The sequence below is a fragment of the Marmota flaviventris genome, chromosome X (genome assembly GCF_047511675.1).
Source record: "Marmota flaviventris isolate mMarFla1 chromosome X, mMarFla1.hap1, whole genome shotgun sequence".
NCBI lineage: Eukaryota > Metazoa > Chordata > Mammalia > Rodentia > Sciuridae > Marmota > Marmota flaviventris.
In genome coordinates, this window is record NC_092518.1 from 103,551,854 (window position 1) to 103,564,250 (window position 12,397).

The 12,397-nt window shown below is 40.9% G+C and overlaps 1 protein-coding gene across 1 annotated transcript; it reads left to right on the forward strand.

Moving 5' to 3' along the window:
• The first annotated feature begins 255 nt into the window (after nucleotides 1-255).
• Nucleotides 256-2,407, forward strand: LOC114089897 (testis-expressed protein 13C-1-like). The gene is made up of 2 exons (XM_027931877.2): nucleotides 256-856; nucleotides 2,358-2,407. Exons 1-2 carry the CDS (start codon nucleotides 256-258, stop codon nucleotides 2,405-2,407), a joined length of 651 nt encoding a protein of 216 aa, XP_027787678.2.
• Nucleotides 2,408-12,397: the final 9,990 nt, after the last annotated feature.

Here is a 12,397-nt window from a genome sequence, read left to right on the forward strand (position 1 = left end):
CTCAGTATCCATTATCTGTGACGTGCTAAGTCGTTGACGCTTTAGCCGCCTAAGGGGTTGATGTGAGAGAGAACTGGTTTTAAGGCTTGGGGCTTTGTGAAGAGAAAGGAGGGGGTAGGAGGTTAAGGAAGAGGCTATAGGATTGGGCAGGGACTGAAACACCACAGAGAGAGAGGAATTGAGAGGCGGGCCAGTTGGTAGCCCAAGGCTTACTACAGTAGAGGACGCAGCTCTGCTGACTAGGCCGCAGCAGCCATGGCCGTCGACTTCGGAGACCCCAGGAGCGGTTTCCGCCACAGCGAGGTGGTGGTGTTTATCAACGAAGAGGTGCTCAGTAATGGTGGTAGCCCAGACTTCTACCTGACCTTCCGTTCATGGCCCTGGAACGAGGTGGAAGACAACCTGCAGTCCGTCGTGGCCGACCCTCAGGTGCCGCGCGCCATTAAGAGGGCGTGCGCCTGGAGTGCCCTGGCCCTTGGGGTGCGAGTGGCCGCGAGGCAGCGGGAGCAGCAGGCGCGACGGGTCCGGCGGCTGAGCGGGCAGGTGGAGGAGTGCGAGGGAGCCGCCTGGGCTCTGGCCTCGGAACTGCAGCGGCTGCGCGAGGAGAGGGACGACGTGGTTTCTCAGTTGCATAGCGCCAGAGATGACCTGAAACAAGCGCTGGGGGAGCGCGATGCCCTGCGTGAGAGGCTGATCCAGTTCGAGCTGTCCCAGGAAGTCGCTCCTGAGTCGCCAGATGAGCAACACAGGATTGGGGCATGGCCTGTGGATGCAGGGGGACGGAGAGAGGCGCTTGCCACAGGGTCGCAGGGTACGCAGGATGTGGAGTCTGAGGCCCAGATGGCATCCCCAACAGGTATGGCACCCCATTGTACTTGGGCCCAGGTTGCTCAACCCCCCTCTGTCAATGCATTCTTTATTTTTTGTTTATTTATTTATTTATTTATTTGGTACTGGGGATTGAACTCAGGGGCACTCGACCACTGAGCCACATCCCCAGCCCTGTTTTGTATTTTATTTAGAGATAGGGTCTCACTGAGTTGCTTAGCCCCTTCTAAATTGCGGAGGCTAGCTTTGAACTCCTGCCTCCACCTCCCAAGCGGCTGGGATCACAGGTGTTGCACCACCACACCCAGTCCCAGTGCCATTCTTCACACCATTCCCATTGGCATTCCCAGGACCAACACCTCCCCACCCAGAGTAATCTCAATAGAAGTGGCTGGAGCTGCAGTCCAGATGCCCATTGGGTTCATCTATTCACCTGGCCTACAGTCGGCTCATTCAGGCCTTAGTTTAGTGGTGGGATCAGAGGAGCCAAGGTCAGGGAGTAGTCCTGTGAAGCCTCAGGGTACTAAAGCCAGGAGGAAAGTCCTGTGAGGCCTCACTTCTGTAGACTTCTCTGAGCTTAACTGAAGCCAAGGAAACAACAGCCTTAGGGACAGATGGCCAGAATGCCAAAAGATAAGAAAGCCTTTGAATCCCAGCAAGAGGAGAAACTTGTTCAGACATCAGAAGGAGGGTTTGGGACTGCCTGAGATGTAAAGTATGATTCATTTTTCCTGATATTTGGCCGGCTATAAATGTAAGAAAAATCTAGATAACCAGTGAGGTGGGAAGCCTTCACCAAAACAAGTTCCCTACTGAATTCAAGGAGGTAGAAAAAGAATGGCGATATATTCCAAAGATAAATCAATTTTTGGAGGCCCCTTTCAAATAAAAAGATCTCCTTTATTTACATCATAAAAAAGATGAAACCCCAAAAAAAATTCCATTATCCCACCATCAAGCAGTACTAGTATTTATTTCAGTGCTGGAAATCGAACCCAGGGCATTCCAAATGCTAGGCAAGCACTCTACCACTGGCCTACATCACCAACCTGCAATAACCATTTTTAACACATTAATACAAACTGGAGAAAGAGTTTAATATCATACATGTGTGTATATAATTTGTATTATTTTTGAAAAATATGAGATTCTGCTGAATATGTTAATTAGTCTTTGAAAGGAAAATTTCTCCAATTGCATTTAAGTTCACAGGTGGACTCTGGATGGCTGCTGTTGGTTAACATTCTGAAGAAGCTAATATTGTAGAACACTCTCTTTTTTCTCCTTTCTGTACTCTCCTTAACCTCCTTTTTCCATAACACCAGGTCTTCTGCTGGGAATAACAATGTTTTCAGAACATAAGATACATTATGTTCTAGGAACACTGGTGGTTTTTTTTGTTTGTTTGTTTGTTTGTTTTTTTTCCTGACAATGTTATTGTTGTACTGTAGATTGGAGCACTGTTCACATTTTTTTTTTCTCAGTTTGTTTTTATAACATTCATAGTGTCTGTTCTTTGTGTCTCTAAGCTCCAAGAACTTTGGGTGAAGCTGAAGAAGCTCTGGCTCCCAGTGTGTGACTCCTCATGATATACACTTCTGGCTCTCAGCAGCCTTCACCTATGACCTCAACTGGCTGGAGCTAAAAAGAGAACAAAGGCATCATGGAGAAGGACACATTCTGGCACACATTTTGGAACAAGACAGAACAGACCAATTTTGTTAGAACTCGATCCTTCTGTTGGAGAAAAGGGATTGACATTGCAGAGTCCAATTGAGAGAAGAATGGTAATCTTAGAGATTGTAGCAAATTTGTTTAATTTCATTCATTAGTTTATTGAACAAAAAGTTACTGATGGCCTAGTATGTGTTAGAAACTATAACTATGTTAATATCTAGTGTACACATTATAATCCGTTGGATGCGATTGGTTAGATGACAAAAGCGAGCCTAATTTGAGATATGTGGATCAGGTTGTCCCCTTTGTCTTGCATGAAATGTGACCTTTGGATAAACCCAATTGAAATAACATCAAGATCCAATTTTGGATAAAAAAAACCCACTTTTGTGATTCTGGGGGCATGTCAAAGACACTTTCATGAAAGGGCTTAAGTGACCAATTGTTTATCACATTAATCCCAAAGAAGATGAATGAGCAGTGGCAAAAAATCAGGAAAGTATCCTGGCAAAAAGACAGGCAGGGCTTTTCTGATCCTCTGCTGATTTCCTTTCTTGAGACTCATCTATTTTTCCTGGCTGCACTGCAGCCTGCCTGAAAGATCACTAGGCTGTGTTGTAAAAAGACAGTGCTGGGGGAAGTATTTGCTACATACTCTAGTCCTCAGCCCCCGACTGTCCCCATCCCAGGTTCCTTTCCAGTGAACAGTGGATGAAGAACAAAATGCATTCCAAAGAGAGACTTCAGGGCTGCTGTACTATGTGTGTATGGTGCTTCTCTTGGAAGGACTAATTGGACTATAAATAGAACTGGAGGAGGCCAGCAATCTCCAGAATGCCCCTGGGCCCCTTGCCTTCCACTGTTATCTGCAGATTCTTTGCTTCACCAAGACAGCTGCAAAGCAAGGAAGAGCCAGGGTAGAGCCCAGGGAGTGGGAGGTGCCATTCTGAACAGCTTTCCCAGAGGTCCCCTGGAGATCCAGCACAGCTCTCCAAGATCAACCATTGTTGGGGGTTTTCTGATACTAACTAGTAATAAAGAGTTTATACTTGTCTCATATCTTCTGTGTAGTGTGTATAGAAGGCTTGTGGGAGGTGGCAGATTAAATCCTTCCTTCCATCTGAGTGAGATGAAGAGAATTTCAATCTCATTTCCTATTAGAGGGCCCCTTCTCTTCTTGCCAGTCACCCAAGAATTGGAGGCACCTCTTTGAGGCCTTCACTATCCAAGTCCACATGGTCCCTTCAGGTGGGCATGTCTGCTGCTGCAGGACTGGTGGGCATGTGGGGGGAAAGGGGACTTAGGTGGGAGGGTGCTGCTTCTGCTTAAGCTTGATCCCTAAAGCCTAGGGAGTTACTGTCTTACCTGTCTGTAGTTCTGTGTGTAACTTGATCACTAAAGCCTACAGCTTCCCTCTGTATGCAGAAGTCATTTTCCTGAGGCCTTGTTTCCCCAATGTCCCTTGATATCTCATGCACAGAAATTTCCTTCCTGCCTTTCTGCCCTCCAAGGCATGACCATCCCCTCCATCCTATGTATAATCCTATCAAAGTGCTCTTGATTCTAGACTGTCTGGTCACAAGATAAAAATTTCATGAGGCAAAAAGGGTTAGATGCTGGCTACCTATTTGGAATAGGGACAGGAATGGGGGAAGAGAATAAAAAGTGATCCTACCTCGCCAACATTCTCACTTTCCTCAGAGTTGTGATATTGAAAGGGCCTTGGTTACTTGGGAGGGGAGTGTTATAGACAAAAGGGTCCATCAGGAACATCAGATCTTAAAGCTAGATTTTCTGAATTAGGGTATGTTTTTCTGATATCCTTTTTTTAAAAAAAAATTTAGTTGTAGTTGAACACAATATTTTTATTTATTTTTATGTGGTGCTGAGGATTGAACCCAAAGCTTCACACGTGAAGAGGCGGGCACTCTACCACTGAGCTACAGCCCCAGCCCTTGTGATATTCTTGTATGTACTGATAGTTCATTGGAATTTGAGGAAGGTGAGACACAGATGATATTTGAGAGTATTATGGTACATTTTAATGTGGTTTTTAATGGCCCAGCAGCATCAGGATCACTTGGGAACTTGTTATGAATGCAAATTCTCAGGCTCCTCCTCTTCTGTCTCTAGCAGTGCTGGAAATTGGGCTTAGCTGAAATTTGAGGACCTTTTTTAAAAAAAATATTTTATTTTTAGTTACAGTTGGGCACAATACCTTTATTTTATTTGTTTACTTTTTTAAAGTGGTGCTGAGGATCGAACCCAGCACCTTGCATGTGCTAGGCAAGCATTCTACCGCTGAGCCACAACCCAGCCTCCCCACCAGGACCTTTGCTTTAATCCCTAGTGTAACGTGAACAAATCACCCTAGCTCTCATTCTGGTTGGCTTATTTAGGTTTTCACAGTACATTCTGATGTCCACTAGAATGTCTGTAGTTCTGTGTGTTGACTTTTATATAGTTTGATGAGATTACCCAATTTTGCAAGAAGACATTTTTCATGGTAAACTGCCTGATACTCCCTTAATTCTGGGTTGAGCACAAGAAGGTAAGGGCAGTGAGATATCTGTTGAAAGAGCCTGGGTTTTGAATCCAGAGAACTTGGTTCAGACACCTGCTCTGCTATTCACTAGCTGTGTGACCTCAAACAAGCTACTGAATTTTTCCAAGCCCCCACAAGTGTTGGCTCCTTTCCCTGCCCTCTGGGTTCTGTTCTGTAATGATGAGGTAATGGATATAATGGATATTCACTGAGGGCCTACTCATATCATTGAGTGTCTACTATGTGAGACTTTATGGCTGTTATCCTATTGGTGACTTCTAAGGCTTGGGTGTTGTTTATCCCCACAAAGGTTATTGTGTTAAAAGCTTGGTACCCAGGGTTGCAATATTGAGAGGTGGTGGAACCTTTAAGAGGTGACCTAGTGGGAGGTCCTTTGACCACTGGGGAATCACCCTCAGAAGGGGATACTGGTGTCCTGGAGTTCTTGCCAGAGCAATTTGTTATAGAAGCCTGAGCCTGAGCCCGAGTCACTCTCTAGCTTCTTGTTTCAAGATGAGATTTCTTCTTCACACAAGTGCTCCAGCCATGTAATGCAGCCAACAGGACCCTAACCAGAGCTGAACAGATGTCAGTGCCATGCCCTTGAAACTCCCAAACTGAGAGCTAAATAAACTTATTTTCTTTATAAAGTTTGCTTGCCTCAAGTATATCATTGTAACACTGCAAAAAATGAAGTCATACAGTGATCTCCACAGCTACATAAATTATAAGTATAATAGATACCCCCACTAAGTTCTTCAGGAAAGATATTTGACTCCATTTTACAGATATGCAACTCAATCACTTATCCAAAGTTGAGAGTTAGTGAAGCCTGGATTCCAATCCCAACTTGCCTGGTATTGAACTCCATGCTCTTTCTACTATAGCACAATGCCTTAACTTTTTACCCTTAATAATTAATAACAGTTAACAGTGTCTGCCAATAAATACCTTGACCCACAGTTGTGAAAAGTGGAAGGACTTTGAGTTACAGAGAATCTTCTGGTGAAAAGGGAAGTGAGTGGAGGTGGTGAAAGAATCAAGCTTCGTTCCTAGAGTTGGTACCAGAAAAGGACATAAGTGGTGCAAGGAGAATTGCGCACATGACTACTAGGGGTGTTGGCCTTGCAAAACCTTCAGATACAGAAATTAAGAGGCAGAGAAGCATGTGGCGGTTGGCATGTTCCCTACCCACACCCCCATGGAGGCCCTTGCCATCAACAATTCCACTCCTGTTTGTCTCTCTCAACTTCAAGTACTGGCTCCAACCTAGACCCTTCTTGTAAAGGCATCCACAGACAACATATGGAAAGGTGTAAGGATGAGAAGCACCTCTTACCTGTCATAGAACGCCAACAATAGACCAAAAATGTGTGCTTCTGCATCTCTTCGGGGTGAGGACTATACAGGATTAGGGCCAGGTGACTGGACTAATAATCCATGTAAAACAAAGGACGTTTTTACTTTTTAAAAAATATTTTTTAGATGTTGATGGAGCTTTATTTTATTCATTTATATGTGGTGCTGAAAATTGAACACAGTGCCTCACACGTGCTAGGCAAGTGCTCTACCACTGACCACAGCCTCAGCCCCAGAATTTTTTTCTTGATAAAAACATGTTTCAAATGAAGAGTGTCTTGATATCAGGTAGAAGTGGAGACTTTGTTCTTTCCTTGGACCAACTCTTCCTCATGTGAAGAATGCAAGAACGAACCAAGGAGATTCAAAACCCATTCTAAAGAAATCATTGTCCTAAGAACTCTCTGGTTATCAAAGCAAACTGGATTCAGTAAAACAGAACTATGAAAAGCAGTTAAAACCACCCATAAATTGAAAACCTGGATGTGACTGCTGTTTGTACTTTGATGTATTTACTTTTTACACATAAAATCTACCCCCTCCTTATATATATACACAAAAGACAGAATAAATAATAAATTATTGGGCTGGGGTTGTGGATACATGGTAGAGTGCTTGCCCAGCATGTATGAGGCACTGGGTTTGATCCTTGGCACCACATATAAATAAATGAATAAAATAGGGTCCAACCTCAACTAAAAATATGTATACAAATAATTTTTTTTTTAAAAAAAGAATAAATTCTTTTATAGATGCCTCAAATGTACTGGCTCCAATCTGGAACCTCCAGTAGTGAACTGTACCCAGCATGTAGGAAAGTATAGGCATAGGGAGAAACACTTTTCTGGTGGTAGAACAGTTATATAGAGAGGCAGGGTGTTAGCTTTTTCATCACTGTGACACAAATATTCGACAAGAACAACTTAGAGGAGGAAAAGTTTATTTGGGGCTCACAGTTTAATAGTTCTCAGTCCATAGATGTCTGACTCCATTGCTCTCAGGCCCAAGATGATGTAGAGCATCATGGCTGAAGGATGCATTGGAGGAAAGCAGTTCACCTCAAGGCAGCCATGAAGCAGAGACAGAGGAGTGGGGATAAGGAGGCACAGGGAAGATGCACCCTTCCAGGGCATGACCCCAGTGACACCTCCTCTAGTCATGCTCCACTTACCTACAGTTACCACCCAGTCATCCTTTCAAACTAGGATGGACAGTTCAATCATTTCACCTCACAGTCCAATGATTTCACCTCTGAATAATCCAGCATTAGGAGGAGCTTTTGTGGAACAACTCATATCCAAACTATAATACAGGAGGAGGACAGGGGTAGAGACAGAGTTTTACTTACCAAAACCAGAATGGGACATATATCTTTTCAATGTTCATTTTTTTAACTTTAACAGTAAGACATGACAGTGTTCTCATATTCTTGAGAATGTGATTTTAAGTGACTGTGTAACATTCTGTCATGTCAATGTTTCATAATATAGTTAACTAGTTCTATCTAATTGGGCATTTTAACTGTATCCAAATTTTCATTTTCACTCTCAAAATTATATTAGCACGCAGTTTTCTATACCATGGCCAAGAGTGAATATTATATCATTAAAAATACGTTAGCTGGTTTGAAAGATATCTTATTTTAATTTGCTTTTGTTTATTAGGAAGACAGAACATTTTCACATTGCTTATCCATCTGTATTTCTTCTGTAATAGTTTAGCTATTAAAACCTCTATTCTAGGTCACTCATGGAATATTCATCTTATCTTGTTTTGTCAGTATTTGATAGTGTATTATCCTAACCCTTTGTCATACTTAAGATAGCAAGTATTTTTTTCTTGTTTTTACATTTGTTTTTAAATGTGTCTGATGGCATTATAATGGGTAGAAATATTAATTTTTACATATTAAAATCTTTTCAACTGTTATTTCTTTTCCTTTTATCCATAGGTCTTCTTGGAAATAATATATACAGCATCTATATTTGAGTCTATTATATTTATACCTTAAAATTTTAATTCTTTAATCATACTTGAACTTATTTTGGTGTTGAGAGGTAGGTGTCTAAATGTATTTTTTCACTAAATAATTAATCTAGTATCTTAGTATCTCAGCATCATTTTCAATATTCCATTCGTTCTCCACTGATCTGAAAAAACATCTTTAACAAATACTAGACAGAGAGCGAGAGCGAGAGAGAGAGAGAGAGAGAGAGAATATATGTGTATATACTGTTTTACCCTGTGAGCTGTTGGTATTCTTATACCCACCTAATATTTGTTTCCACCTTTTTTTTTGGGGGGGGGGGGTTACTGGGGATTGAACTCAGAGGCACCCAACCACTGAGCCACATCCCCAGCCAGATTTTGTATTTTATTTAGAGATAGGGTCTCACTGAGTTGCTTAGCACCTTGCTGTTGCTGAGGCTGGCTTTGAACTTGAGATCCTCCTGTCTCAGCCTCCCGAGCTGCTGGGATTATAGGTATGTGCCACTGCACCCGGCTGTTTCCAGCTTTTTGAGTAAATGCAGTGCAAGTTAGTACTCACTATTCATCTTTTTATTAATCTTAAGAACACATTTTATTTAAAATTTTTTAATTGACATACAATTGTACATATTTATAGGATACAGTGTTACATTTTAATACATTTTACTATACAGTATGTAGTAATCAAATCAGGGTAATTGGCATATCCATCACCTCATGTATCATTTTTGTGTTAAGAACATCCAAAATCCTATTAGCTATCTTGAAATATTCAATTAATTGTTGTCAATTATAGCTAATCTACTATGCTATAGAACATTAGAGGTTATTCCTCCTATCTAACTGCACCCCTCTACCCGTTAACCATTCTCTATCTTCCCATTCCCCACATCCTTCCCAGGCTCTGGTAGCCACTATTCTATTTCCTACTTCTATTAGATCAACTTTTTAGCTTTCACATGCTGGTGAGAACACATGGTACTTGTCTCTCTGTGACTATTTTATTTTACTTAATACAATGTCCTTTAGTTCCATCCATATTGCTGCAAATGACAGAATTTCATATTTTTAAAAATAAGTTGGATACTATTCTATTGTGTACATGGACCATATTTTCTTTATCCATTCATCAGCTGATGAACATTTAGGTTATTTCCATTTCTTGGCTATCGTGAATAGTGTTGCAATGAACATTGGAGGTCATATGTCTCCTTGACATACTGATTTCATTTCCTTTAAATATATACCCCATAGTAGAATTGCTGGATCATCTAATAGATCTATTGATAGTTGTTCAAGCAACCTCCATACTGCTTTCCATAATGGCTGTACTAATTTATATTCCCATCAATAGTATATGAGAATTCCCCTTTCTTTACATCCTTTGCCAGAATTTGTTATTGTCTTTTTATACAGCCATTCTAGCTGTGGTTTCATCATTATTCATATTTTTCTAAACTTTTTTGGTAGTCATCACCTGTATACTCTCTCTCAAAATTTAATTCTCTATTCCTTTGAGTCCCAGATGTGCTTCCTTCAACTAGATTCTGTGAGACTACCCTGTAACTTAACAGTTTATTCTTTTAACCTAGTTTGAGTAGCTTTCTGTTCCTTAAGGTTTTATCTGAGCCCTACACTCTCTCTCTACTTTGTTCTTCTATGATATTATCTAAACATCTGATATTTATCATCTTTAGGAATAAGATTCAGATTGATATTTTTAAAAAGCTAACATTTATTGCTTACTGTGTACCTGGTAGCACTATCTTAATTTTCTTTAAAATCCTACAATATAGAAAATAGTGTTCTCATTTAGAGATGGGGAAACCTAGGCTTAGATAGGTTAAATAACTTGTCTAATGTCACAAAACACTGCAATATTTGAGAGAGCCAAGATTCAAATTCTGTTTTGACATACCCACCATGCTATACTATATAGCACTTGGCTTATTTTTGGAATTGAAAACGACACAAGAATCAGTTATACTAAAAGAAGGCTTAAAGGCATTGGCTGGACTGCTTGGATGATATATGATCAGTTATTAGTTAATTGATCAGTAATTAATTATTGATAGTAGATGATATCCATGTACAACACTCTCCACAGTTCCTGGTACATAGCAATTCCAAAATGCATATTTTTTTCACATTTTTAACATCTTTGAAATCAATAGGCCTTCCATTACTATAGTTTAATTGGCAGTATTAATCTTACAATTGATGGCATTTTAGATTTGATGAAATAAGGCATTAAGTGCTTAATAAATGTCTAGTTTTTAAATGAGATGAGTTATTCATTCAGAAAATATTTGTCCTATGAACTATGTGCCAAGCACTGTTCTAGGAACTGGGACAGAGTAGTAAGTAAAGAAACAACTCCTACTCATGAAGTTTACCTTCTAGTGGGAAACATGAAAAACACAGATTAACAATGTCAGATAGTGATAAATGAAAAGGGATAAGGTGAATGTAAAGTGGCTGGGAGTGCTATCCTAAACAGGGTGGTCAATGGAATATTCATGCGACAAGAAACTTGGCTGGGGTGAAAGGAGTGAAAGGGAGAGCCATGAAGAGAGCTGGAGGAAGACCTTTCCAGGTGCAAGGCACAGCAAGTATAAGGGCCTTGACATGAGAGCACCCTTAGAGTCTTTGAAGAGTGGCAAGGGGGCTAGTATGGCTGAAGTGCAGAGTACAAGAAAGTAGTAGGCAAAGTAAGGTGGGGGTAAAGACTATGAAGGGAGAATTTGAAATATGTAGGTAAGGACCTTTGGGGGAGGCTATTGAGGATTGAACTCAGGGGCACTTGACCACTGAGCCACATCCTCAGCCCTATTTTGTATTTTATTTAGAGACAGGGTCTCACTGAGGTGCTTAGCACCTCACTTTTGCTGAGGCTGGCTTTGAACTCCCGATTCCCCTGCCTCAGTCTCCAGAGTTGCTGGGATTACAGGCATGTGCCACCATACCTGGCAGGTCTTTTTTTTACCTCTTTTTTAATGTGGTGCTAAGGATTGAACCCAGTGCCTCCCTCATGCTAAGCAAGTGCTCTACCACTAAACCACAACCCTAGCCCAGGTAAGAATTTTTTTGAAACCCTTTCAAAAAGGCTCTAGATTTGAGTAGAAACTGTGTATTGGGGTTCATAACTACCTAGTAGGGGCTGCTGAGTGTCATGTCTACACTGCACTTGAAGCCAAGGGATGACTAGGAGCAAGGGTAGAGATGGCATTAATTTAAGGAATGTGAGGAGAGACAGTTCCATTTAGTCTCTTAAACACACTAATGCACAGTCAGAATGATTCATGGTGCAGAAGAGTTTGAGGGCAGAATGATAATGATACGTGATCAGAATAACAAGCTGAGGCTACTCTGAAAAAAGTGACACTCAGGGTTCAACACTATTGATGATGTACAGTTCAAACTGGCCTTGGTTTAGATTTTTCAAGTCATGCTGCCACAACATCCGCCTGCCCTTCAAGTGGATTGGACAAAATTCAAATTATTTTAAGAATATTGAAAACATTTATAAAGTGACTACATATAAGATAGTAAAGTACAGAAGCTAGATTTCTATAACTGTTTTAATGTAAGGCATATGCTTTTATAAATCTACTGTTTCCTAGAAAGGCAAGATGTATAGTGGTTAAGAGCATGGTCTTTGGAGGCAGACCAAGCTGGTTCAAATGTCACTTTTGCTACTTCTATGTCACTTTAGTTAAGTAACCAACTCAAGCCTCAGTTATCTCATCTGTAAATTGGGAATACCACTTGACCTCAGAGAGTTGCTATGATTATTAAATAATGTGTGTGAAGTACATAGCACTGGGACCACTCAATAAAACTATAGCTGCTTTCTCCTAAAAATACATTGTATATCAAAATTTGTTATTCATTGTACATACATCTTGAAAGAAAGCAACCCAAATTCATAGTGCCATCAAAATACAGACAATAAAAGCAAAGGGAAAGAAAAACATTTCCTCGGAGTTCTAAAGGCAA

Bases quoted from the DNA above. Each gene is read 5' to 3' on its own strand.
- LOC114089897 (XM_027931877.2), top strand. From the start codon at position 256: ATGGCCGTCGACTTCGGAGACCCCAGGAGCGGTTTCCGCCACAGCGAG. The intron at 857-2,357 runs GTATGGCACCCC...TGTGTCTCTAAG, and splicing joins CCAGATGGCATCCCCAACAG to CTCCAAGAACTTTGGGTGAA.